General features: G+C 48.2%; 1 protein-coding gene across 1 annotated transcript; it reads right to left on the reverse strand.

Annotated features, from left to right (window-relative positions):
* Positions 1 to 7,027: 7,027 nt before the first annotated feature.
* On the reverse strand, positions 7,028 to 27,003 carry LOC137754994 (uncharacterized). The gene is made up of 5 exons (XM_068530933.1): positions 26,936 to 27,003; positions 19,257 to 19,450; positions 10,528 to 10,688; positions 7,369 to 7,561; positions 7,028 to 7,068 (listed from the first exon to the last, which is right to left on the reverse strand). The coding sequence occupies exons 1-5, from the start codon at positions 27,001 to 27,003 to the stop codon at positions 7,028 to 7,030; spliced, it is 657 nt and encodes a 218-aa protein (XP_068387034.1).

Raw genomic sequence — 27,003 nt, forward strand, 5'->3', positions numbered from 1 at the left:
TGCAGGGGCAGAGGGCAGGGGGCCCCTTCTTCGCTCCCCCTCATTCCCCAGTGACCCTGCCTCCCTCCTTTACCTGTCACCCTCAGGACCCAAGTCCCCTGCAGGCGCCCAGGGGACGGGAAGTGCCCTCTCTCTGGGTTAGTGGCTGTGCGGCTTCCCGCCGGGACGAGCCTCTCCCAGCCCAGACCAATCAGCGTCACAGGACACCTGTCCGTCCTGCCACCTCGGGGCATTTGGGAGGGCTTCTGAGGACTCTTATCTGTATCCAGTGACATATCCACAGTCACAGTGGCAAAGCAGATGGAGAAGTTTGACACACAGTAAGAAAATCCATTTCTAGAGCATCAAATAAAAGGCACCCCTGCAACTCTGTAAAAATGGAACCAACCCCATTTCTTTGGGCTTCAGTCTTGCTTCCTCGTTGTAAACAGCCAGCCGCCTGTGCTCTCCTCCACCGGGCGGGGGTCCCAGCTGTTGTGCATCCCAAGGGCTCCCGGGTAGGCTGGCACACCTGGCGGCAAGGGGGGCCCTCTGCCCTTCAGGGCAGGAGGAGAATTTCTTTACTTTCAGGGGAAAAGTACGCATCAGAGAGAAAGGTGGAGTTCCCCGGATGGTGAGAGGGAGCGTCACGTGAATTTTCCTGAATTCATGACACTCACACACACGTGCACACACTCACACACACACTCACACACGTGCACACATTCTCACACACACGTGCACCCTCACACACACACACACTCACACACACGTGCACACACTCTCACACGTGCACACACACGTACACACGCGCACACACTCACACACACGTGCACAGAGGTCTGGATGTGAGACTTAGAATCAAGCCTTGGAAAAGGTAAGGAAAAAGCCATGCAGCTACTGTCGTGCATTCGTCATGCGCTCGACACCTTCTAGGCGGGACCCTGGCGTGAGACAGGCCTGCCATCATCTCCTTCTCACCCGTGAGGACCACGGGGCGTGCCTGTCGGGAGCCCAGCGAGCTGGAGAGAGGACGCTGAGCCACCAGGTGGCCGAGTGCTCCCTCTTGGACACACACCAAAAATGAAAGAGTGAAGCCTTCAAACACGCACTGCGACGGTACCACCAGAAGTCTGAAACCAGAGAAAACGCTGACTTTCCTGTTCCATTCCCCACCCCGACCCTGGAACAGTGAGGGTCAGGTGGATCAGACAGGCGAGGGGTCGTGTCACGGCTGGGGGACCTGAGGTCGGTGGCGGGGACGGAGCGGGGCAGGGAAGGCCGGGAATGGAAGAGTACTGTGTGCTGAGTCAGGGAGGGGAAGAGGGTCTCATTCTTCACCCCGTAAGGAGGCCGGGCTCCTGAAGAAGGCCTCTGTCTACCCGAGGCCTCAGATAAAGACACCTAGGAAAAAAGGTGCCAGGGCTAGGAATGCAAATACAGCTGGCCCACAATATCTGTGGATTCCTCATCCTTGGAGTCAACCAACTGTTGAAAAAAATTCCAGAAAGTTCCAAAAAGCAAAACTTGAATTTGCACCCACCCCTCTCCCCACTGGCAACTGTTTACATAGTGTTGACATTATATTAGGCGTTATGATTAATCTAGAGGTGCTTTAAAGTATATAGAAGGATGTGTGTAGGGTACAAGCAGAGACTACACCGTTTTGTATAAGGGAGTTGAGCATCCGAAGAGGTTGGTATCCACGGGGGGGTCCCGGACCCAATGCTCCCACAGACACTGAGGGATGCGTGTGTGAGAAGCACAGCAGGCCAGAAGGGCCTGAGGCCTTGTCTGTGACGCCAGTCAGAGTCTGCATGGCTGCCGCAGGCCTGGTGTGGGGGGGACAGCTTTCCCCTGAGACCTGCCAGGGAAAGCCTTGCAACTGCCGACGGTCAGGCCTGAAAAATCACACGGAGGTTTTTCACCAGGAACCGGACCCCTCACCATCCCATAGGCGTCACGCCCAAGCTCGTCCCGTCTGAAGTGGCAAAGCTCTCCCTGAACCAGCTGCAAGCTGCTTGCGGTACCAGGACGCCTCAGCCGCTCCCCTCCTCTCCTCCTGACCGCCTCCCCCCGCCCCCCGTGGAGCTGGCACACCTGCAGAGCCCAGCGTCTCCCCCTCAGCTGCCAGGAGGTGGGTGTCCTCGCTTGGATGCATCAGCTCCAGAAACAGCAGCCCAAATGGAAGGACATTGTCTGCAATCGGGGACAGATGAATCCATGGACACCTGTCACACATGCACGGGTTATTTTATCGAGAGAGCTCAGAAAGGAGCGGAGGACAAATAAGCCACAGGGCAGAAGGGGGTAAACACACGCGTGGCGGTTCTGAACAATCGTGGAATATAAGTGATGGCTAATCAGGCCGTTTTGCACGGGCCAAGCCTGGGAGGGTGCCTCTGAATGAGCGAGGGAGTAGGTACGTGCTGATAACGTTATAATCTCTTGAAACGCCAGTTGTCTCATCCTTAATAATAGGGGATTGATTTAGTGGAGCAATAGTGTGGATTAAATGAGGTAAATCCACAAAAGCTTTTAATGCAGTGCCTGGAACACAGTAATTACTCAGGATATGCTGGCTGATGTAGTTATTATTATTCTCACCTATGAGTCCTGCCTTGCTCAAGTCCTAGAGCAGAAGAAGAGCTTTGTCTGTGTAGATCTTGCTTTGTGTATGAATGGGTTTCTGTAAAGATGTATGGAAATCAGATTTATTGTCAGCTGTGAATTTCACTGGTAGTTCTTCCTCTTGATGCCTGGGCACGTGGTCTAAGTGTGCGAAGTCTCCTCGGGGGGTCTCAAGCTTTCCTGTCTTCCATCGTAATTGTCTGGAGCTTGACCTCTACTTGGGTCTGGGTGGAAGTCTACACCTTGCATAAAAGAAAACACAATGCCCAGGTGGGGTAGCGCTGAGGTTAAGCCCTCACTGGCATCCATGCGGAGCCGGCCTTTGTGCATGAAATCCTCTGCCTGAAAATAGAAGCAGGTGGGAAGGAGTGGCTTATGGTTAGAGTAAAAGGAGAGAAAGATGGAAGCTTATCCACAAACTGCCAGGTCATGCACAAGATATGCTGGATGGTTTCTTATTTCAGATGGCAAATTAGCCTGCGGGCAGGTAGAGTAGGACGGGGACAGTTGTCTACCCCAGGTCCTTCTAGGAAGGGACCTGGATACCTTCCTGACTTCCTTTGCTGGTCGATGGACATAGTCATGGAATTTTGACTTCAAGGAAAATTTTATAAAGTGGAGACAGGTAGAATTCCTTAGTCAGAAATCGTAAAGGGGAATTTGGCTTCAGAAAGAGCAGGCAGCTTTCTCTGTAAAGGGCCAGATAGTGAATATTTTCAGCTTTTCGGGCCATGGAGTCTCTGTTGTAACTAACTAGTCAACTCTGCTGTTGCAGCCCCAAAGCCGCAGTAGAAAATGTGCAAACAAGAAGGCGTGTCTGCATTCTCATAAAACTTTATGTACTTAAACCAGGAGGGTCAGGTTTGGCCCAAGAGCTGTAGTATGGGAATCCCTGGCTTAAGAGAGATGGGAAACCCTAAAATATAAAATTCTCCCTGTGTCATCGTGAATCATGGCAATAAGATGAAAAGCAAGTAGACAATTGAATTAATCAGCATAGCTGCAAAGGGAGCTGTCTACCCTAGATTGAAAGAGGACACGTGCCAGAAAGGAGGGGACCATGGTGTCTGTGCCTTTCCTATAGCTCAGAAATAAACAGGCTGATGTTAAAAAATTAAGCCCTCCGTGAATCAGCGAAAAAGGTTAAGGATTAAAAATAAAGAAGGACTAGGTCTTGTTTTTGTTTTGGGGGGATGGGTTGTTAGTATGTTCAAAAGTTCAAAGCAAGGAAAGGATAGAACACCTGCCTGGGGACAGAGTTGTAATACATGTGCCATGACTTTGGTAACCTACAGCCACCTGGGAGGGGACCCAAAAGTAGGCCCGGTGACCCTCTGAGAGGTGTTGGGCCACGGTGGCAAAAAACAACGCAATCAAAACTACGGAAAGCGATCCAGGCCCAAAGAGCAATAAAAACAAAAGATTGAGAAGCAGTCTAAAAGTTCCCGGATGCAAAAAAGTTCCTAGCTGTCTTTCAGTGGTGTGATTTGGGTAATCGTTATTTTCTTGCTTATACTTTTGAGTAATTTTTATTATAAGCATATAATGCTTTTAAAATAAAAAATGAAAGCTGTGTAAGGTGGGGCAGCAACCTTAGGATGGACGCTTAGAAATTATAAGACGATAGGTTTTCGCTCAGCATAAATTAAAATTTCTCACTCTAATGGTTTGAGCTGCAAACCAGAGAGTGTCCCACGGTGGCAGACATTGCTTCCTACCAGCCGTTTTCCTACGTTGTTTTCCTGATGGGAGAACTCCCCCCGCCCCCCACGTGAATACCGAATCCTGGTCTTCCCGGCTCCCCTGGTGATTATGGTACAGGCAAACCACATCCTAGCCAAGGAGAATTGCTGGGAAATCTGCTGAGTGGTTCCTGGGAGAGGTTTTCCTTCTGGATGTGTGTGTGTGTTTGTGTGTGCGTGTGTGCGTGTGTGTGTAACACGGGGAGAAACTTCAGCCTTCCAGTGTTGGATGTGCTCCTGTGAGGATGTGGCGTTTGGTGCAGTGGCAACTGTTTTGTGACCGTGAAGCGCTACCCCGAGGTCACCATGCAACACGCTGGTGATGGTAGACCAGAAGGATGGAAAGAGTGTAGCCCTTGATTCATTGAACTGTAACTGTCCCCTCCCCTGCATCTGCAGACTTCTGAGAAAAGTGTACTCATGGAGGATCCAGTTCTCATTGGGCATTGCAGTTTCTGAGGGTTTCACCTTTCCCCGAATGTTCACATGGAGATGTGTTGGTGGAATTCAAGTCAGGTTAGAGAACATCTCAGTATCCTCAAGTCCTGGGAATATTAACTCTTTTAACCTGAAACCTTGCAGCGAGAGGCCAGAACGCAGTTTTGCAATTTTTATTATTTCAGGTCATTGGATTGTGTTGCTTTGACTATTGGGGGGAATAAAGGTGTTTTCATGTGGCTTGATGGTTTCTCTTTCTCATGGTTGTTGGTGTCCTTTCCCAAGCCTAGCTCTGTAGAAGACAAAGATAAATCCTGAAGATTCCCTTCGGTGGTGCACGAAACGCCCAGTCTCTGCATATGCAGACTTACGGGCAGGTCTTTGGGGAAAACCAGTCTTTGCATCTCCTATCAGCAGAGAATAATGGCAATGAAATAGAGTTCCCTGTGCTATGCAGAAGGACCTTCTTGTTTCTCCGTTCTAAATGTAATAGTTTGCATCTACTAACCCCAAACTGCCAGTCCATCCCTCTCCCAACCCCCTCCCCCTTGGCAAGTCTGTTCTCTACGTCTGTGAGTCTGTTTCTGTTTCACAGATATATTCATTTGTGTCATATTTTAGATTCCATATATAAGTGATATCATATGGTATTTGTCTTTCTCTGACTTACTTCACTTAGTATGATAATCTCTAGTTGCATCCATGTTGCTGCAAATGGCATTATTTTATTCTTTCTTACGGCTGAGTGGCATTCCATTGTATATACATACTTCAATTTTAAAAAAAGAGAAAAAAAAAAGAAATAGAGCATGGAGGTCGGGGGTACCTGCTCCAGCACAGCAGGTTCACGTTCGGGCTCTACCACTGACTAATTGCAGTCTTGGGCAAGTCCCTTAACATGTCTCGTCTTTCATTTCCTCATCAATAAAATGAGGGTGATGTTAACACGATGAAGGTCGTGAGGCTCAAGGCTTTGTGAAGTCTTTAGCACTCTACCTGCTCCATAGTAAGAACTCCATGCAAGGATCCTACTGTTTCCAGTTCCTGGGAGATTTGCTCTTCCCAGGTGCCCCTGTGCGTTGAGAGGGCATCCCTATCTGGAGACATCGCCCTTCAGCAAGACCTCAGGGGGCTGGATCTAGCAGAAAGCATTATCCAACTTGGATAACCCTCATCTCCTTCTGGGTCTATCAATGTGTGCTGCGGCTGTTATGATTACTCCATTAAGTTTGAGTTTGTAGCACGTGGCTCAGTTTGCCTAGCAGAGTAAAAGCTCCTTGAGGGCAGGGTTGAAATTCCATTCTTGGATGCTCCGGAGTGCTGGGCTCTGGGCACGGGGCCCCTGCGTAGGGGATGCCGGGCAGTGAATGGAGAGATGGACAGCAGTGACCTGGGATACGAGGAACTGGGCTGGGTTCCAGGAGGTTCTCAAACTCAGCTTCGCATCGGAATCACGTGTGGGCAGAGTGACCAACCCTCTGGTTTGCACGAGTTCCAGGGACTCGAGACATTCAGTTTTAAACCCAGGGCGTTTAGTGCCTAAAGATGGAAAGTCCCAGGAAAAGTGAGTAAGTCAGTCCTGGGAAAACTGGGGTGAACTGCTCACCCTACCAGTGGAGCTTTAAAACATGCTGATGCCTGGCACTCACCCCCAGAGCTTCTGATTTCATTGGTCTGGGGGAGGCCTGGGGAGTAGCATGGCCAATTACCCAGGTGACTGTGAAGTTCAGAAAAGAGTGAGAACTACCAACGGGTGAAAGTTTCTGACCCGGGTTCCAGTGTCTGCTGTGGAGTTGTGAATGGGTTACAGGTGGCCTGACATACTGGCCCCCTTCAGCCTTAGGGGCGCCCAGGAAGTGAGCAGGGTTGGGAAGCCCTGCTGAATAATGATGCATCAATGTGGGGAATAGAGAATTTGAAAGGAAATTCCAAGGCCCCACCCAAGACCCCCTTGTATGCTACAAGCCTGGGGCTCTACATTTTCATCAAGCTTCCCAAGTGATTCATACTTCCCAAGTGAGTCAAATTTTAAAATGGTAAGAATGTATCTCTAGAAAGTACCACAAAGATATAACAGTAATCCTTTCAGGGAAATGCATTTTGGAATAGTCCCACTTGAATTGACCTGGGTCCAGAAGGTAACAGGTGAGGAAGAAGGATAGGAACCAGAACCATCTTCCTTTATCACAAAAATGCCCCCTTTCCCCTGACTTCTTCCTCCTCTGGAAATGGCCATGTTACTGAACACCGCTGCGGCCATCTGCCTTCAGCTCTTCCCCTAAACCTCGGGTCACCGACCTTCAGGTACACTGGATTTAGTCTTGTGGTAGCTGGGATTATTGTTCTCAGTTCTTTCCTCCTTCTACCCTGTGAGCTCGCAGTGACAAAAGTGGAACGAATGTATTTCCCTGCAAGCTAGCAAGGGAGAAGCATAGATGTTTGCCATTGTAAGCCACTGAGTTTTAGGGTGATGTGTTACGCAGCACTTTTGTGGCCAAAACTGACTAATGCATCCCTCAAAAGAAGAAAGAACTAGGCTTTGTCCAGGTTCTCACTAAAAGACTTTACAACCCTGTACAGAAGAAAAGCTTGCTTACTGTGGTGGCAAAGGCCTGGAAAGGGCAGAAGATCTGCCCAAACTGAGAGCACTTGTGCACGTTGATATCTCCAAAGCGACTGCAATGCTCCTTGCGGCCGGCCAGCCTCTTCTCTGCCTTCATGTCCATGAAGTGCCGGAAAGGGCCCTTCTGGGGCAGGTGGGCCACGTGCACCTGTGGTGAGGAGCCCAGGTAGCACGTGGTTACCGAGGGCCACAGGCTCACAGCAAGACAAGGTGCAGGGTGGGCTTTCTAGAAGAGGCACTCTTGTTCATGCCTCTCGTTCATGAGTTGGACTTCCAGGTACCTTTCTTAATTTTCTGTGGCCTCAGGATGCAGATCAAAGGGCCATCCCTCCATGGTCCCTGGGGCTGTGACACAGTGGATGGAGGGTCAGGGCACAAGCTCTAACTGTGACTCTGCAACTCACTGTGGGACCTTGACTCACTACTCGCCTCTATGGCAGATTATTATTATTTTTTTAATTTAAATTTTATTGGAGTAGAGCTGATTTACAATGTCATGTTAGTTGCAGGTGTACAGGAAAGTGATTCAGTTATACATATATTCATTCTTTTTCAGATTATTTTCTCAAGTAGGTTATCACAGAATATTGAGTAGAGTTCCCTGTGCTATACAGTAGGTCCTTGATGGTTATCTACCTTACATATGGATTTATCCCTCCAGATTTTTCCCTCCCCACCCCGCTGCCCCGTTTCCCCCTTTGGTAACCATAAGTTTGTTTTCAAAGTCTGGGACTCTATTTCTGTTTTGTAACTAAGTTCACTTGTCTCTCTCTCTTTTTTGAAATTAGATACCACGTATGAGTGATATCATACGATGTTTGTCTTTCTCTGTCTGAGTTACTTCACCTGGTATGATAATCTCTAGGTCCAGGCATGTTGCTGCCAATGGCATTATTTGTTCTTTTCTATGGCTGAGTAGTATTCCATTGTAAACGTGTACCACATCTTCTTTATTATGGCGGATTATTGCTTAGGTCTTGTGCCAGCCTGGAAACGACATGGTTTCTATGGAACTGGCATGGCAAGAATGCCATGGGTCAAAGACCATCTTTCCTGCAGGCAGGAGGCGGGATCTGACGTGTGATGGAGGGTCCGGTCTTTCGATTCTGATCTCACTTTTACTAGACGCTGAAGCGTCTAGGAGCCCCGTTTACACTGCACCAGGAGACACACTGACACTAGGTGCCAGTGGATTTCCGGGCCAGAGAGTTTGCCCACATGCACCCTCCCTGCCCGTATGCAAGTCTACAAGATCCCTGTCTCTGTTGAAGGCAGCTCTGCTGGGCCCGCCGCTCTGGCGGCACCAGGCCCTGCCTTTCCCCTGCTGTGACGCTTGCCCTCACCTGGTTTTCCCAGCCCCTGACCGGTTCACCTTCCCCTACTATGTTCTTCTGGCCTCGCCCCCTGGGACTGATAACAGAGTCCCAAATCCTGCCTGTACGTCAGCTTCTCCAGAAGAACTGGTCCCTCCTCTTGCTCTGCCTGAGTGGCCAGTGGGAGACTGATGCTCTAGCATCCATGGGGCCCCCCCCAGGATGCTGGGGGGGGCCTCTCTAGCCTCTCGATTCTTCGACACCCGCAGACACAGGGATACGGCTGGCCACATGGTGGTGGTGGATGGATTCCGGCCGCCGGCAGCTGAGAGTGCCCGCCTTTCTGGCTGAGACACCTGCAGAGCGGGGTGCCGAGGGGCGGACGGCTGGAGTCGCCACGGGAACCTCACCCCAATTAGGGGGTCAGAAACGTGGTGTTTTATTTCTTCCAGCCTGGACCGTGGGGATGCCGACGGGCACAGAGGCTCTGGGGGCAGGTGGAGGCGCCGACGGAAATCAGAGGCCACTAGGGCTTCTCGAGGTCAAACTGCCCACTTCCCAGATGGAGAAACCCATACCCAGCAAGGTGAGAGGACATTCTCAGGGTCTCTCTGTCACCTTCTCTTGCATCAGGCTTAAATTTGCATCCGTAGCTTCCGGGTGACGCTCTCTTCCAAGGAGTCCGCCTGGAAGAGAGACAGACCGATGGCGCTGGACCGCCAGCGGGGCCAGAACACCCCGAGCCTTGTGCATCGGGTCAGAGCTGCCTGCCAGCAGAGCTGTGTCTGCGATGAACCGTGCGAGAGACCCCCTCGCCGGCCTCTTCCGGCTCCGCTGCTTCCTCTGATGGGCCACTTTGCCTTTAGGAGAATCAGCAGCAGCCCCGCCCTCACCACCATCACATTTTAAAGTAGTTTGCGCCTCTTTTGCACTTGGGTCACCTCCCTGTCCCTCTCCTCTCCCGCCTTCCCCTGCCTTATTCCCATTCCTCTTTCCAGGCCCTGATTTTGTCTTCCAGTGAAGTGGCACCCCTACTAGAGGCCTTTCTGGCCACCCCCGTCAGAGCGGGCTTCTCCTCCTCTGGGCTTCCGCAGCATTTACCCCAAGGGTCTGTGTCCCCCACTTGACTTACTGTGAGCGGGTCTCTACTTGGTCATGTCCCACTTAGACCCCAAAGTCCTTGAGGACAGCCTGCGTCTTATCCATCTATGTAGATTATCCATCTACATAGACTACAGGTCACGGGGTGAGTGCTCAACAGAAGTCTGTCACATGAGCGAACAATTAGGTTTTGAAGAAAGCCATTTCTGGATTTTAGCACAATAGGGAGAAAGGGTTATGTTACCACCAAACTTTTCAAGAACATCTCTTTCACACAAAGCAAAATGAACCTGTTAACCGGAGGGTAAGGCGTTGTGGGATGCAGACTCAACACTGTACACAGTGGCATGAAGCAGAAATTCAGGGCGAGGAGGAGGGACAGAAGGGGCCTGGGGTGGAAGAAACCATTAGGGACATCAGACACCTGTCCGGTTTTGAGGATTTTCTTTTTTCTCTCTAGGTATCCCCAGTGAGGGTTATGCTGAGTGCATTTCGAGCTGTGCTCGGGGCTTCCTTTCTCTCCCCGCCCTGGTCTCACATGGCATCAGGGCAGGACGGGGAATAGAAACCAATTACCCCTGTTCCGTTGGTTTGGGTTGGTCTCAACGCCTCCTTTGCTGAGCTCGCCCCTGGATGGGGCACATTCCTACTTTTTAGTCTGCAAAGGATAAAGGAAAAAGGGGGTCTTTGGAAGACTTACATCATGTATTTGGAAGCTGTTTGCAGTCGGAGGAGACAACTCCCAGCTTCGTCCCACGGCTTTGGTGGAGCTCAGACTCGAGAGCAAAGGCGGATAGACAGTTCCCAGGGGGACCGGCAGCTTCCAATCTGTTCCAAGGGGACGAGGAGAGCAAGGGCACCCTGAGGACCCGGGCACCACACTCTCTTCCTCCTCACTGGGACCACAGCTGATTTCTCGTGTTTGACCCACAGTGTAACAAGGAAGAAGCTGGTGCAACTGAGAAAGAAGTAGACTCTCACCCCAGAGCCAAGAATGAAAGCTCTTGTTAGGAGATCAACGGAACCCATGTGATGTTCTAATTTGCTTTTCTAGAATGTGATCAGCATGGTGGGCAAGTCTCGTGCCACATGCATTATTCGTAAGTTGCTTTGCTAAGGCCATATGAGTTGAGTTGATTCTTGCTCTGGGGGTTTAACTGAGTAGAGAAGATCACTAGAGGCTCCAACAGGGTCATTTAATTAGGTTAATTAAAGAATGAATTATGTGAGCCTCTCATTTTTCTGCCTTTGTGCAGGATTATTCTTTTACTTGAGTGCAGAGGTTGGCAAACTTTCTCTGCAAAGGGCCAGATAGTAAACATTTTAGGCTTTGTGGGCCATCTGGTCTATGGTAGCACAAAAGTAGCCACAGACAATATGTAAATATGTACATGAGTGGGCGTGGCTGGCTGTGTTCCAATAAAACTTTATTCATGGGCACCTAATTTTGACTTTCATGTCATTCTCCTGTGACACAAAACAGTCCTCTTTTGATTTCTTTTTCAACGTGTTAAAAATGGGAAAACTATTCTTAGTTTGCAAGCTGTAGGAAAACAGGTGGCAGGACAAATTTGCTGCCCGCTGTGTGAGTGGATGCCTCAGTACACCCCCTGTTGCAAGGAGACAGGTACTGGTTTCCCAGATAGAGAGGAGCTTTCTGAAGTTTTCTCAGCAATTCCAGAATCCGTATGCAAGCTGGACATCTCGTCCATGACCAGCCTTCAAGGAACCAAGCCCAGGCTGGCTGGCCAAATTCAATTACAAAATCTAGGGTCCCAAGGCACCAGAAGTCATCCAATCCATGTTCTAGACTTTACGTGTGACTGCATTTAAAGCAACTTGGGGATACAAGGCTCCCTTCTACAAGAGAAAAGGAAAGGAGAGGAATAGGAAGAGAAGAGAAGAGGAGAGGAGAGGAGAGAAGAGAAAAAAGAACCCAACTCCTAGAGTCAATGATCTCATTGTGTTCGTCCGTCACTCGTGTCCATGCTGGCTAACTTTCACAGGCGTGATGCAACCCCACCTGCGTGTAATCTAACTTCCTAATGTTGTTGGACAGTTATTTATTCTCCCACACGTAGGCACTGAGGGGGTAAATCACGGCAAGACTGCATCTCTAGGTTTTCTTCGATGCTTTCCTCTGCTGGGCCAGCCGAGACCTTGGTGTTGCTCACTGGCTTTGCCCCAGATTTTAGGAGCTGATGTTGTGAAGAGAGGTGTCTGCTGATGTGGTCCCTGCATCCTTCCAGCGGCCTGAGGGAGGCATTGCTCTTCTACCAGAATGAAGAGAGAGCATGAAGTAAGCGTAACATAGCACCTTCTCCAGGATGCCAGAGTCGGTATTAAAAAAAAACAACAACTCAGAATGATTCTCTCTGGAGCCTGCCAAAACACACTGAAAATTTAGTGGGATTCTGATTTTTTAGTGGGTGGGAATGCAGTGGTGGGTGATTAGCACAGCCCGGCGTCTCCCCCATAGTAGACTCTCAGCGAATGTCTATAAAACAAATAAAAGGGGGTGAGGGTTTAAAGAACATTTTGTCTGAACAGGGACTTTGGTTTCCTTCGAGCTGCGCTGCCTCTCGGGTTGCATTTCAGGTCTTTGTAGAAGCCTGTGATGTTATGGGGGGAAAGTTCCTGTTTAGACCCAGGCAAACCAAATCCAGCCTTAATTTTACAAAACCAGGGTTCCCATCGCTCTCTGTCAAACGGCTGCCACTGGCTGAGTGGTTATCTTAAAAAGAGGACCCCAGCTTCCCTGGGCTTTGCCAAAGGCTCCTCAGCCAGTGAGGATGGGTTTCCTGCTGCATTTGCAATCAGGGACTATTCCGCAGGCAGAAGAGGGCAGGCCGCGTTCCCGGGGTGTGGAGTGCACCCTTCGTGTGGGAGAAGGACCCGGCGGGTTAGGAGGCGTGAGGGAAGGGGAGCCTGTGGCCTCACGTTTCTCTTTCTCCTTGTGAAAATATTATGGCATCCTGGCCATTTTTAGGACCCTATCCATGGTAGTAACTTTTTGAGGGGGCAGGGGAATGGTGGCTGGGGGCCCAGAGGGGGAAATTAGAAAGAGGCTGCTCTCCAGAAGTGATTAAACCCTGGAGACAGATACAGATATTCATAGAAGACTGAGCAAATTTCAGAAATGATTCTTTATCACCTCAAAACTAGTTCCGTGCCCTCGATCCTGAAAGCACTTCTCTTGTACAGAAAGGGCAGCTTTGCATCTTGGCGTTCGATTCTGAGCTTTTTAAGGCGGAGTCTGCGTTGTACTGATCTTTGAAAACCCAGCACCCAGCATGAAACTTGTCATACAGTAGGTGCTTAATACCTGCAGGTGACAGAGTAAGTGTTGAATGAGCAACATGAGAAAACAGCCTTCTTGGATATGTGGGCAACTTAATCTTTTCTCAATACTACCCCCGCTACTCCCCAGCCAGAGGCAGGTTGTCTACTAGAAGTAGCAGCCGTCCAGACCTGGGAGGGTGGCTTGAAAAGGTGTGAAATGTGTTGAATTTCAATCTCTTCGCTGAAAGTAAATGGAAAAATGCTTTGTCGCTGGCCATGCCTCTTTGACTTATGTCTTTAGGAGTTTCTCTCTCTCGCCTTTTTTTTTTTTTTTCACTTTGTCGTAGGCTTTATTATTTTTTTTATACATCTTTATTGGAGTATAATTGCTTCACAATGGTGTGTTAGTTTCTGCCGTACAACAAAGTGAATCAGCTCTACGTATACATATATCCCCATATCTCCTCCCTCTTGTGTCTCCCTCCCACCCTCCCTATCCCACCCCTCTAGGTGGTCACAAAGCACCGAGCTGATCTCCCTGTGCTATGCGGCTGCTTCCCACTAGCTACCTATTTTACATTTGGTAGTGTGTATATGTCAATGCTACTCTCTCACTTTGTCCCAGCTTACCCTTCCCCCTCCCTGTGTCCTCAAGTCCATTCTCCATGTCTGCGTCTTTATTCCTGTCCTGCCCCTAGGTTCTTCAGAACCATTTTTCTAGATTCCATATATATGTGTTAGCATATGGTATTTGTTTTTCTCTTTCTGACTTACTTCACTCTGTATGACAGACTCTAGGTCCATCCACCTCACTACAAATAACTCAATTTCATTCCTTTTTATGGCTGAGTAATATACCATTATATATATGTGCCACATCTTCTTTATCCATTCGTCCGCCGATTGCTTCCATGTCCTGGCTATTGTAAATAGAGCTGCAATGAACATTGGGGTACATGTCTCTTGTTGAATTATGGTTTTCTCAGGGTATATGCACAGTAGTGGGATTGCTGGGTCATATGGTAGTTCTATTTTTAGTTTTTTAAGGAATCTCCATACTGTTCTCCATAGTGGCTGTATCAATTTACCTTCCCACCAACAGTGCAGGAGGGTTCCCTTTTCTCCACACCCTTTCCAGCATTTATTGTTTGTAGATTTTTTGATGATGGCCATTCTGACCAGTGTGAGGTGATACCTCATTGTGGTTTTGATTTGCATTTCTCTAGTGATTAGTGATGTTGAGCATCTTTTCATGTGTTTGTTGGCAATCTGTATGTCTTCTTTGGAGAAATGTCTACTTAGGTCTTCTGCCCATCTCTTTAAGGGGAATTTCGCTTTCACACCATTGGGAAAAGATCAAGCTTTGGCAACAGCAGTGGTTCTCATCCCTGGGGGGCTGTTGGGGACTCCTGGGGGCTTTAAAAAATTCCAAAGCAAGGGTGCACCCCAGGCTGTATTCATCTGAGTTTTGGCAGGTGGGACCCTGGACAAGCCCTACAGATGATTCAAACATGTACAACCAAAGTCAAGTTTGCTCCTCTGACTATAATTTAGCAGTCAAACCAGGGGGGCTTTTAAGGGTGGAAATAATAATCCTGTGGATTACAGCACTTGAGTGGAGTCAGTACTTTTTATTTTTGACATGGCTTCACTGAGCCAAGAAAACTCTGAGTCTTTATATCAAAAAGTCAAATTTCATTGGATTAAAGTTTTATCTCTATTTGACAACTTTTGAACTGGTGGGGGTGGGGAGCATTTTTAGTGTTAGAGAAATGCTAGGATTTCTTTCAGAACAAGGTTTGTGTTATTATTTTCTGAATCCCCAGCTCCTAACATGGGGCCTGCCATGGAGTAGATGCTCAAAAATTCTAAAACAATTATAGCAGCTGCTGCTTGCTGGACACCTACTGTTATATTCAGCACCTCCTTTGACTTTTAAAGCCAGCCTAGGAGAGAGCCGTCTCAGGGGGATGAGGAGAAGCAGAAAGTGATGAACGGTTTGGGTCTCTGATGCTATCGTGGGGCCACCTACTAGCCCTCCCGGCCTTCCTCTGGACATCTTGTCATTTGGGGAAAATACACTCTTCTTTGTGTTGGTGGAAATTTCTCTTTTCATTTCTTCAGGTCAAATGCTATTCTGTCTGATATACACACCTACTTCATGAGGTTTATCCCTAGGTATTGGAGAATACTTGGCAAACTGACCAGTGTTAACATACGCATGGAAAAATTCAATGTCTTTGTTATAATTTAAGGATCCCTTAATACTGATGCAATTAGTAAGAAGGGGAAGGACGGGCATGCCCCTCTTCCTCAGTAAGGACTCATGGGAAGTTTGGATCATGGCGTGGGATGGGGAATAGGGTGGCCTAAACAGATTTAACCAGGATACCGAATCACCCATTGGGCCTGATGTGTCTAATTTTGTCTGAGGCAGAGAAGACCCAAGAAGAAGTTGCTCTCTGCCTCTGAGTCCCCTTATCTGAGTGTCTGTGTAAAAAATATATGCAGGTCTAGGGTAAGATGAGTGGAGTGTAGCCAGGATACATGCCAGCAAGGCCACCCCCTGCATCAGTAGACACAGGAGCTGGACCCACTTTTCTCTTCCTGGTCCCATCACAGCTGAATCCTCGAATTCAGCTCAAGGCCACCTGGACAAACTGTAGCTCACTCAGAGGAGAGTGATGAGGATGGTGTGGAGAACGAAAGCCCTAAAACTCTCTTCGTTCTTTGGGGCATGACTGGAAGAGGTGGGCCTAATTAGACTGAAGAAGAATTAATCCAATGGGGGTCATGGCAGTTACTTTCAAATATCTGAAGGCTGCCATGTAGAAGAGGGAGCAGATCATCTGACCAGCCCCAGTGGGTGGAATTAGAACCAATGAAGGAAGCTACAGGCAGGCAGGTTTGGACTGGGGTTTGGACACAATGCTAACAGCCACAGCCGCCAAAGACAGAGTGGCCCATCTCAGTAGATGGTCCCATCGCTGGTGACGTTGAAGTGTAGATGGAGCCACCGTTTGCAGGGATGTGGTACAGGATCCCGGCACACATTCACATGCTGTTTCCTTTCCTCTATGACTTCAGCGGTGAATCCAAGAGTTATTCAGCGCCTACTATGCGTCAGGCTCTTAGTGGTCAGACTATGACCTTTCAGAGCTCTCCGAACTTGGTGATTCTTTGAGGATCTGAGTATGATGAGCTCCATTTTGCCCAAGAAAAACTATGGCACCAAGATCTGGCAAGAGTTGCACGAAGCCAGACAGCATGTAAGGGGTGGACCCTCATCCTCTCCGAGCTTTTGCTCTCTCCGCTCTCCTTTCTCGTTCAATCGTCTGTTCTTTTCCGAGAAAACCAAATCATGCTCTGCTCAGCCATCTGGTCTTGAGCATGTTTAGGCAGAATGTGCAATATTGGTCTGAAAGATGTTTCCCCGACTCTGACAGATTGGAGCAAACTCTCCCTTTCATCTGCAATCTTCGAAATCTCCCCAGATACCCTCGAGCAGAGATGGGTTATACGCAAGGGCTGTGGTTCGAGATTTCATACAACACGTGACTTTCCGGTTGGGGAGCGGCTGCGAATTCTTCAGATACAGTCACCCCTGCTATTCTCTGCACCGAGATTCCAAAAATTGCTGTGGAAACCGCACATTTCCAAGCAAGCCCATTTCTTTTTCAACGTTTCTCAATCTCTCAGTCTCTTTTCTCTGCCCACCACTCCACCGTGGATCTTTACATCTTCCGTCTCTGGGTATTTCCTGCCAGGATCTCTTGCCTGGCAGAATCCCCATTGGTTTAGGGGCGCCTAACCAGGCAGTGAAAACCAACCTGGCTTTGGAGCTGGGCATTCCACAGGCAAGCAGGGCCATCCGGTCTCTCTTCTTTCGTATGCGTCAGGCTTGCAAGATGTAGGGAGGGCAAATTAACAGCTGTGTAGGAGTGACTGACACTGGTAAAAAGCATCTGTTGGAAAATTTGCTTTGTAATTTCCTGAGGCTTTCAGGGTCAGATGTGGGTAAAACCCCCCAAATGGAAGAAAATCCTAATCACTTTCAAGTGGGAGGAAAATAAGAAACAGACAGGCTCACATGGGTGCAGAATGTGGATTCTGAACTGCAAGCTCCCATGATAGTTTCCAAAGCTTCCAAAGCACTGCTCCCTTAGGGACCAAGCCCCGATCTTCTCCTGAGGTCCTTTATTTGGCCCAGTTGGGACCATCAGTGGATGGGAATGGTGTTCAAATCCACCCTCTCCCCACACTGCTCTGTGAGGCTGGAGATGAGTTGGAAAATGGAATAGGGTGCGTAAATGCATACTCTGCCTTAGTGTTTCGGATGATCTTTATTGGTTTTATTCACCCAGGTATTTTCGGCACCTGCGACAGTGCCTGGAGCAGAATGGGTGCTCAAAACATATTCAGTGAATGAAAGAACGAATCCCCTTTTGTATCCTACACACTCCCTAGTGTCCTTGTCACTTAGCTGACTTTGTACACGTGGTTGGTGCATGAAACTAAGGTGAAAAAGCAAAGGAGGCTTTGATCTCTAAGCAGAGCTGGAGGGGAATATACATTAGGCGGGTTGGAAGGGTAGGAGAAAATCAACACAGCAGTGTGGAGGTGTCTGGGAAAGCTATGGGCTCATGTGCAGACCCTCAGAAGGCGTCTGAGCTGGGAGACAGGAGAAGGCCAGACGTCTGTCTCTGGTGCCTTTGAAGTTGACAGCTCATTCTGAACTCTGTTGGCATTTGCACTTCCTTTGCTTCGAGATAAAGAATCTCCTCTTTCTCTCCGTCTACTTTTGCTGCATTTCTTCTCTCCTCTTCCCCTTCCCCACAATGCTTCTTAAGTACTAGTTTCAATCCTGCGGAGTAGGACCAGGCTTTGCAAAAGACCCATTTTCTGAGCTCTGCCTTATCTGGTTCATATCATATCACAGTTTTCATTGGCCTCAATGTGACTGAAACCAAGAAGACTTAGGGAATAGAAAGTGATTTGCAAAACGTGAGCAGTGTCTGCATAACTAAGAACCCTTTCTGATTCTGTGTGAATAGGGCTCTGGGGGTAATTCAGAGAATTTATGTAACCCCTGCTCTGGAACTTGTCACTTGGTTTAGCACTTGGAGTAACTGATAGCTCCATGTTAATGATCAGAAAGGGTGGCATCTTCCAGTTAGTCAATGAAGCCGAAAGATAACTTTGCACCTTAAACAATACACTCCTGTTTTCCTCTCCTCTATCAATGAGGCACACTCAGAGCAGAAACATTATGCAGATGTCTTTACCAAAGGTGTGATTTCTTTGGCTAGAGGAGATGGACATGCAAAGATGACTTGCCCGGCTCTGGGCACAGAGAGTGCAGGCTTCTCCCTGTGTTAAACTTGTGTTGGTACATCAGGGCTTTGAGAGCCACAGGCAGAGAAAAGTCAGTCTTTGGGTAAGAGGTGAGGCAGAGGAGAGAGGACAGAGAGAGTGGGAACAGGAGAGAGACATTACGAAAGGAGAAAGAAGGAGACCTGCTTCCGGCCAGCTCAGTCGCCATCCTGGGCTCCAGCTCGGTCACTGCTGTCCCTGCTCTGACATCTACCGTTGGCACTAAGTGATTGTTCCCCATTCTTGAAGAGACACCTCATTGGCTGGTGGCCGCTCCCTACCTGATGGGGTGTGCCCGGGGCTCAGGTATGTGCTTTGTGGGCTTAGAGACTGAGCCCCTATGGAAGAGCCCAACTCTGCAGAAGTAAAGGCAACGAATGGGGTAAGGGATCCTGGGTCCTTGGCCAGAATCAGATTCTCTCCCTGAAAAGGTGAGGCCGACCCTCTGGGACTCAGGACACAGTCTGTGGCTATTGAGCTAATTGGCCTGAGTGGCCTTTGGTTTCACTGGGAGCAGCCGTCTTCGGTCCAACCCTGGATATTACCTAAGTATGGAAATGAGAGTTTTGGAGCCAGACGTTAAGTCATGAAGAGCAGTAGCTCTGCAGACTTGCATTTTACAACCTAATTTCCCGCCCTGTTCACTGTGTCCCATCACATCAGCTCCGCCCTTGCCCCAGAAGCCTCCAGGCCCAGAGCCCCATTTCCCAAAACGGAAGGATGCCTGTAGATGCACCAGGATGGGCCGGGCCTGTAGCCCTGAGCTGGCCTTACCCTTGGCATCTTTTCGTGGTTCTGTTTTGCCAGGAGGAGGGCCTTCCTCAGCAGCCTTGTCGCCCCCTGTTTCCTTTGTTTTGTCGTCCGTGGTCTGGGCCCCTTGCCCCTTCTGCAGCATCTGACTGTACGGCGAGGTCTGGTCTTCAGGCAGTTCTTCCTTCTTGTTCTCCTTCCTTCTCCCACGGAGAGCTCTACACATAAACCCCACCATCAGCTGCGACGCTCTTGAGGGATTCAACTGCCCCTAAATAAGTGGCCTGACATGTGGTCATTAAGAGGAAGGAGGTGAACTGGAACACTTAACTTCATGAAAAATTATGTACGGGACCTCCCCGGCGGTCCAGTGGTTAAGGCTTCACCTGCCCATGCAGGGGGCACGGGTTCGATCCCTGGACGGGGAGCTAAGATGCCTCGCGGCCAAAAAACCAAAAAACATAAAACAGAAGCAATATTGTAACAAATTCAATAAAGACTTTAAAAATGGTCCCCAACAAACAAATCTTTAAAAAGGTTATGTAATCTGGAAAGAAAATGAATTGATGCCGTCAGCTTATTCTTGCATATAGTAGAATGAGAGAAGGGAGAAAGTATCCCCCAAGTAGCAGGACGATTGGAGAATAGGTATTTGTGTGTGTGTGTGTGTGTGTGTGTGTGTGTGTATGCATATGAATGAATGAATGAAAGAAAATAGTTCTTACAGGGATGAAACACAGGAGGGCAGGCTACAGCTAAGGCCTAGCATTTCATTTTTATGGGGTAGGATTAATATACTACACGTCAAACTGTGTTCCCTCTTTCTGTTTTCCCCATTTCCCATGATATCAATTAAAAAGAGAGTATTTTGGAGGAGTATTGAACACAGTTCTTCAGTGGCTCTCAAACCTCCAAGTCATCCCTCTTGGCAAGATCCACAAGGTCCTTCCTGATTTGACCCTGCTCACTTCATCCCCTCCCCGCTCCCCCGAGGGCTGAACCATCCCAGGGCCCTCAGGCTTTTGTGACTCAGCTTGTGCTTCTCACTCTGCTGGGAATGTAACACTTTCCCCCTTTCCCTCCTTTGTACTCCCATCCTACTGGGGACCCCTCATTGTCACTTCCTCTTCTGTGTGGTCCACGAATTGTCCCAACCATCGATGTAGACCTGCCCTCCCTCTGGTCCCCAGCCCCTTTCAAGCATCTCCATTCTAGTAATGACCAAGAGTGCAGTCAATGGTCTGTCTTCATGTCTGTCTCCACTGTTAGATTTTATGTTCCATGAGGTCCTAGCCTCTGTCTGTTCACCAGTGTCTCCGAGCATGCAGCACTGTATCTGACAAGAGGTAGTCGCTCAATTCATGTTGACGAATGGAAGGGTGGATGGGGAGAGGACAAAGTATTGGGTATAGGTAGAGGGGGATAAAAGACAGTAGGTTAAAAATATTAACTACGTGGAAGGGAGAGTCGCGGGCATGATTACTCCACTGCAGAGCCACAGTGGTACCCAGGGTCAGTCAGGAGCAGAAAGTCAAGGTCGTGTTTGTACCAATGTTGTCTCTGGGATTTGTCAAGAGTGTCCAGCTGCGCTAAGGGCTCAGAAAACAGGACATGATTTTGCCTTTGCATTTCGTGATTAGCACATCTGAAGATGCACTAAGTGGTAACATCTCTGCTGTGCTTAAGTTCTTCCCTGAAAGCCAGAGAAATTTAATCTGAAACCCAGGCTCCTGGAGGTGATAATTAGAAGAGGACGTTAAGGATTTAGAAATAACAGTGTCCCTCTGGGAGCCTTGCGTTAGCACCACGTATGGAACTGTCCTCACTGAGCTCGGACAGGAACCTGGAATTTTCTGCATACCATATAAAAAAAAAAAAGCGCATGGTTTTTCTCTGATGAGTTTGAACTTGGTTTCTGAAGTTGTGGTTTCTGAAGCCTCTCTTCACTTATGGTGGTTCTTCCGCTCCTCTCCAAAGATGCAACTTCAGCAGTTCGTGTGCTGCACAGTTGTGAGTGGCCGGGCAGTTTTTTAGGAAAAACAACATTCTTGAGCTGAGAAGAACATCTGCTCCCTGTCTGATCACCATAAACCTCCAACTTTGCTAGCAAGTTGTAACATTTGAACCGATCACCCAAGGCATATCTTGGCACATTAAGGAAATCTACACTCAATAAAGATGCTATTGTACGTGTCTCTAGTGCCCTATTCAAGGATCAAGGACGGTTCCCCTCAGCCAGGAATGCTGGTTTATAAAGTTGTAGCTGTGCGGTACTATTTATAGGGCCCAGGCAGATATGCAAATGAGCGTGGCCCACAGGACTCAATTAAGCCTTTCCTTGTCAAGCAGAATTGGGCCATCGAGTGACTGCTGGGGGGCGGGGATCCCCCCCCTCCCCGAGCATATTCTGGCATGTAAAAATTATGCTCATAAAATGCTGGAAAGAAGAGGAGACCTTCTAAGGGGCCCTACCTCAGGTCACCCATGGGGGAACGGACCACTTCCCATCTGTTTTAAATTAAATGTGTTTATTTTCTTTGCATCTCGCTCCCCAGCTCATTGTAATCGGTTAGAAAATGTCTTCTGTGATGTTAACTGAAAGCATATTTTTTAATAAGTTGAACTGGCTGTTTGCTTTCACACACAAGGCAGTGACATGGTTTCTTTCACTGTGACTCTGGCTTGTGCTTCGTGGGAGCTGTAGGACGGTGCCTGGGGCTCTATTTGTTCAACACTCGATTTTTGTTCCCTGTGATGGCCCAGATTCTATGCTAGGTGTTAGGGGTAGGGTGGAGACAAGAGCGTCAGTGACTAAATACATAAAGTAATTGTCCTTTGTGAAAAGTGCTAGATGGGAAATAAACAAGGGACAGAGAGAGTGTAATTGTCAAGGACCACCTTCTGAATTGGGTGGCCTGGCTCTTTGGGCAAAAGGATTTGGATCTGAGGCCTGAATGATCAGAACAAGCCATTCAAATAGAAACTGGGAGATGAGTATTCCAGGCAGAGGAAACAGCTGTGCAAAGGCTTTGAGACCGTCAAGGGTTTGCAACATTTGAAGAAGAGAAAACAAGCCAGGGTGGTTGGAATAGACAGAGAAAGGGAAAGTGGGGAGGGATGAGGCTGGAGCAGGGCCAGGGCAGGCAGGGCCTCCTGGGGAACGCTCAGGATTTTAGATTTTGTTCTAGAAGCCACAGAACGGCAGGAGAAAATGCCAGGCTTGGATTTGCCTCTTAGGAGGATTAGGTGGGCGAAATTGAGAAGGACAGATTGGAGAGGGGAGGGATGACGCGGAGGTGCCGGGTGGGAGGGGCTTGTATCAGTCCAGGTAGCGGTGACACAGCACGCTTTGGCGTGGCATCCTTGGAGACGGAGGTCGAGGCGTGGGATCCAGAGGTTCTGGAGGTTAGACTTGACAGGACCTGCTGATGCCTCAGCCAGAGCAGGGGAGGGAGAGGAAGACCCTAGAACTCAAGGGATCTGGTGGTGTTTTGACCTTAGCAACAGGGCAGTTGATGGTGCTATTTACAAAGAGGAGAGAGATCCAAGGGCAGGGCTGTTTTGTGGGAAGGTGGGGAACAGAAATCCGTTCCAAACATATTGAGTGGGCAGATCTGTTACTAAGCTCCGCGTAGAAAAGGTCTCTTAGCTATAAGTCTCCTGAAAGGACAAACTTTATAATTTATCGTTATAACTTTAGAAGTAACGATGGAAACATTTGGAAGAACGTTTGATGCAGCTTGAGACGGGGAAATCAGAGATGATTCAAGGGTTGGCAATAAATCTAGTGACCAACATCGCGTATGGAAATACGTAACCGCGGATTTTCTCCTTTGCAAAGTCTGGTTGGACTTTATTCCTGTATTGGAATAAAAGTACTGGATGAGGTGTGGGTGCAGAGAGTCCGAGAGCTGTTTGTGCCGAGAGGGATGGCCGAAACATCCAGAAAGGAGGAGGTGGATTACGATGCAGAGAAGCAAGTATTAATACTTAGGGCTTGGAAAGCATACCTAGGGAGTGATACAATCTACTTACTTAATGTTATCCTTTCAGTTCCAGCAAGGGGAACCCATTTTTTTAAGCTACTCTTTAAAAATGACATTTTCTCTGTACATCAGGTATTGAAAAAAAAAAAGGGGGGGGGGGAACGGAGGCACCTCTTAACATTTCTTCAGCTGAGTCTCTGCCTTCCTATTAATTTTTAGCAGACTCTGTTTTTCCACCAGCCTGCCCACTTCCGAGTACAGGCAGTCCTACGCTTTGCTTTGCTTTGCTTATCTCTTTTCCTGTCTGGTGTTCTAAAGGTGCCCGTGGTGCTTTTAGGAAGCATTGTGTTTGGATGGTAGGTGAGCAGCCTGCACTGTAAAATGCATTAACCTGAGGTTATCGCAGGTAACTGACTTGGAAGAAACGCTTTTCCCGGGGGGTTTCTGGTTTGTGTGCCTAGGATCTCAGAGTTGTGCAGGGGAAAGTCTTCTAGTTTTGGTAGAAAAAGCTTAATTTGGGGGTCAGAGAGGCTTGGGTTGAGTCCTTAGCTCTATTATCTTCTAGCTTGTGACTTAAAGTTTTTAAAAATTGAAGTACAGTTGCTGTACAATACTATATAAGTTACAGGAGTACTAAATAGTGATTCACAATTTTTAAAAGTTATACTCCACTTACAGTTATTATAAAATATTGGCTATATCCCCCTTGTTGTACAATATATCCTTGTAGCTTATTTTATACCTAATAATTCATACCTCTTAATCTCCTACCCCTATATTGCCCCTCCCTCCTTCCCCCTCCCCACTAGTAACCACTAGTTTGTTCTCTGTATCTCTGAGTCTGCTTCTTCTTTTTTTATATATTCACTAGTTTGTTGTATTTTTTAGATTCCACATATAAGTGATATCATACAGTATTTCTGACAGCATTTTTGAACCCTGTGTTTTCATCTGGAAGACGTGGGTAATGAGATATATGTAAATTGCAGAGTAGTTGTAACGATGAGATGAGATGACATATGTGAAGTCCTTAGCATGAGACTTAATTCATACTGGTTACCACAAATATTATTATTAGACTTACAAACACAGTGGTTGTCAATTGGACAGGAAACAAACATTCCTGGTTTGTAGCTCTGTAAAGGCTGTCGACAAGCATCACAGCCGTGTGTGCAGGGGTGCTGGGGTAGGGTTCTTCCAGTCTAACAGAAGTTGCACACTGGACGTCCTGATTGTATACTTTAAATCAGCCATTTTTTCAGTTTGAATGAAAAGTGTAAATTGAATAAGTAAACTAAAAAATGGGGACCTTTTCTATGCAATGTGGATTACAAACTTCTCTCGAAAAACCATCTGGTGACATGGGCCCCCCCACCATTCCAGATGGCGACCATCAGCTGTGACTTAGAAGCTGATGGTAAGGTACCATGTGTCCTTCCCTGCTCCCTGCCCCTCTTAGAGAGCCTGGTCTTATATTTTATATGCGCCCTTGGCTAGCTTGTATGACCTTGGGCAAATTCTTTAACTCTTTTAGTCTTGGTTTCCCCATCTGTAAATGGAGATGTTAATAATAAAGCTGACCCCAGAAGTTTCTTTTGAGGATGAAAGAACATCAACAAGAAGTTTTTCCACAGTGCTTGGCACACAGAAAGCACTCAGGGCTAACTGCTGTTGTCACCATCAGAGCACTTTGCAAATTAATAGCCGTCTGATTGTAATACATACTTAGATGGACACTGATAGAAGTTGAACTATGGGTAAGACAGACATATGTTATAGGGATATCATATTTTTGAAAAATAGCAGTACTGTTTTCTTTTTTGTACACCCTTGTACTTGATCCAATCCCCACTCCCCTTTCAGGGAGAAGCTTTTAGGCTGGATCTCGTCAATCACATCCACTCTCTACTCTTCTCCATCTTGGAGCTGACCAGTTGGGTTCTATCAGTGGACCCCCAGCCTCTGGTGTCCAGTTAGGTTTGGCCAGTGGGATGATCCAGTGGGGGAGGGGGAATCAAAAGAAGGGAGGATAACGACGCCAGTATTTACTCCTGTCTGGTTCCTTCCCTGAGAAGTTGCCTTGAGCCTGCGAAGATCCCAACCCAAGGGTACTGGTTCTCTTTACACACTTTCTCCATCTGGGTTTGGAGAACACTTCCCTCAGACTCTCAGGTCTTGGACCTGTAGGTGGTAATGATTGCATCGTTACTAGTCCCGGGCAACGTGCTGTTTCTTGCCGTACCCCTATACCTCGCCCATAACCTTGTAAAGCCACTTTGATTTATCCTGTGTCATCAGCTGACATAGCTCCCACTGTCCTGGAGAAAATTAGGATTATTAAAGCAGAAAGCAAAGAAAATGAAGTCGATTTTAAGATCCTAATCTCCAGATGGCATTTCAAATCCACAGCGAGGTAGAAGCCAGGCTTTGTGAAGAGAGAAAGGGTTTTCTAAGTTCCAAAAGGTTTCCTTTAACACATAAAGAGCCAGGCTAGATCAAGGAGGGTCAAAGCCATAGCGCAGAGCAGGCGGAGGAAATGCCTTCGGGGAAGTGTCCACAGGACAGGAAGAGGGCGTGGAGACCGTGACCACAGGAGGGCGGTTCTGGGGGGAAAGCTAGGGTGCTGATCGCAGCTCGGCCACCGCAAAGTGACTGTCTCCGCCCTCAGCGCCCCCGGCCCCAACCTGGCTTAAGCAAAATTAGGGGGTGATGAGGCATTAGAAGCCCTCACAGAAACCCCGGAAGGCGTGAGGGAGGGTCCACCATGCACTCCCAGTGTGTCTGCCAGGGTTTGGAGGTGGTGGGACAGCCAGGGCCCTGGGCTCCTCGTGGCCCCGGTGACAGGTCGCCGAGGGGTTGAGAGCGGTAGTCCTGGCACAGACCTGCGTTCAGGGCAAGGAAGCAGGAGGCCACAACGCATAGGGACCTGGTGATTTGAGGGGCCACAGGGACCATGGGCTGCAGCAGCAGATGCCAGCAGGACACCACGAGGGGCAGCAAGATCAGCCACACCTGAGTAAACACCAGCCCAGGACATTTAGAGACAAGACAGGTCCATAGCCAAGGACGCCGAGGACGCCTGTCACCTCCCTCTGCACCCGGGTCCTTGTTGGGAAGGAGTGGGAGAAATGACCCCTTGACGGAGGGAAGAAACAGCCTGTGAGCTGACTCTTGATTTATCCAAATGAGGCTGAGTTAATGTCAAAGTGAAATGTTGCAAAGCACAGAATAAGTTACCCTTAATTGGCAATTTTTATTTTTCTTGGCCATCAGGAGGAATGGAAACTCCAGAGTAACAGACTAGTGATAAACCGCCTCGAGCGTCATTCTTCCCACACCCCTGTGCTCTGTGTAAATTTCGATGCCCTCTCCTTGACTTTCTTACAAGATGAATCCTTTACACTGGACCCTTGTCTTTTGAGCCACATTGAGTCAAATGAGGGGTGGTGAATGCTTTCTGTCTAACACAATGACTTTTACTTATTAAATTATTTTTACTATAATAACTCTAAAGGAAATTAATACAGAAAGAAAAATGTCCATATCCCCTCTACCATACCACAAAGACATCCACTTTTAAAAAAGTGGTTTTCTCATCCATGTTGCTAAAATCCTAGCTGACAGGTTGGTCAAACCCTCTGCTTAAGGAAGGCTCTGCTACCAACACCCAGAGACGGTCCCCAATGACATAAAGGAAGAGAGATTTGAGCTGATTACCTGACATTGTCATATGGCATCGAGCTTCGGCTTACCTGGGAGACCTTCCAATTAGTGAAACGGGACAT

The sequence above is a fragment of the Eschrichtius robustus genome, chromosome 20 (genome assembly GCF_028021215.1).
Source record: "Eschrichtius robustus isolate mEscRob2 chromosome 20, mEscRob2.pri, whole genome shotgun sequence".
Taxonomy (NCBI): Eukaryota; Metazoa; Chordata; class Mammalia; order Artiodactyla; family Eschrichtiidae; genus Eschrichtius; species Eschrichtius robustus.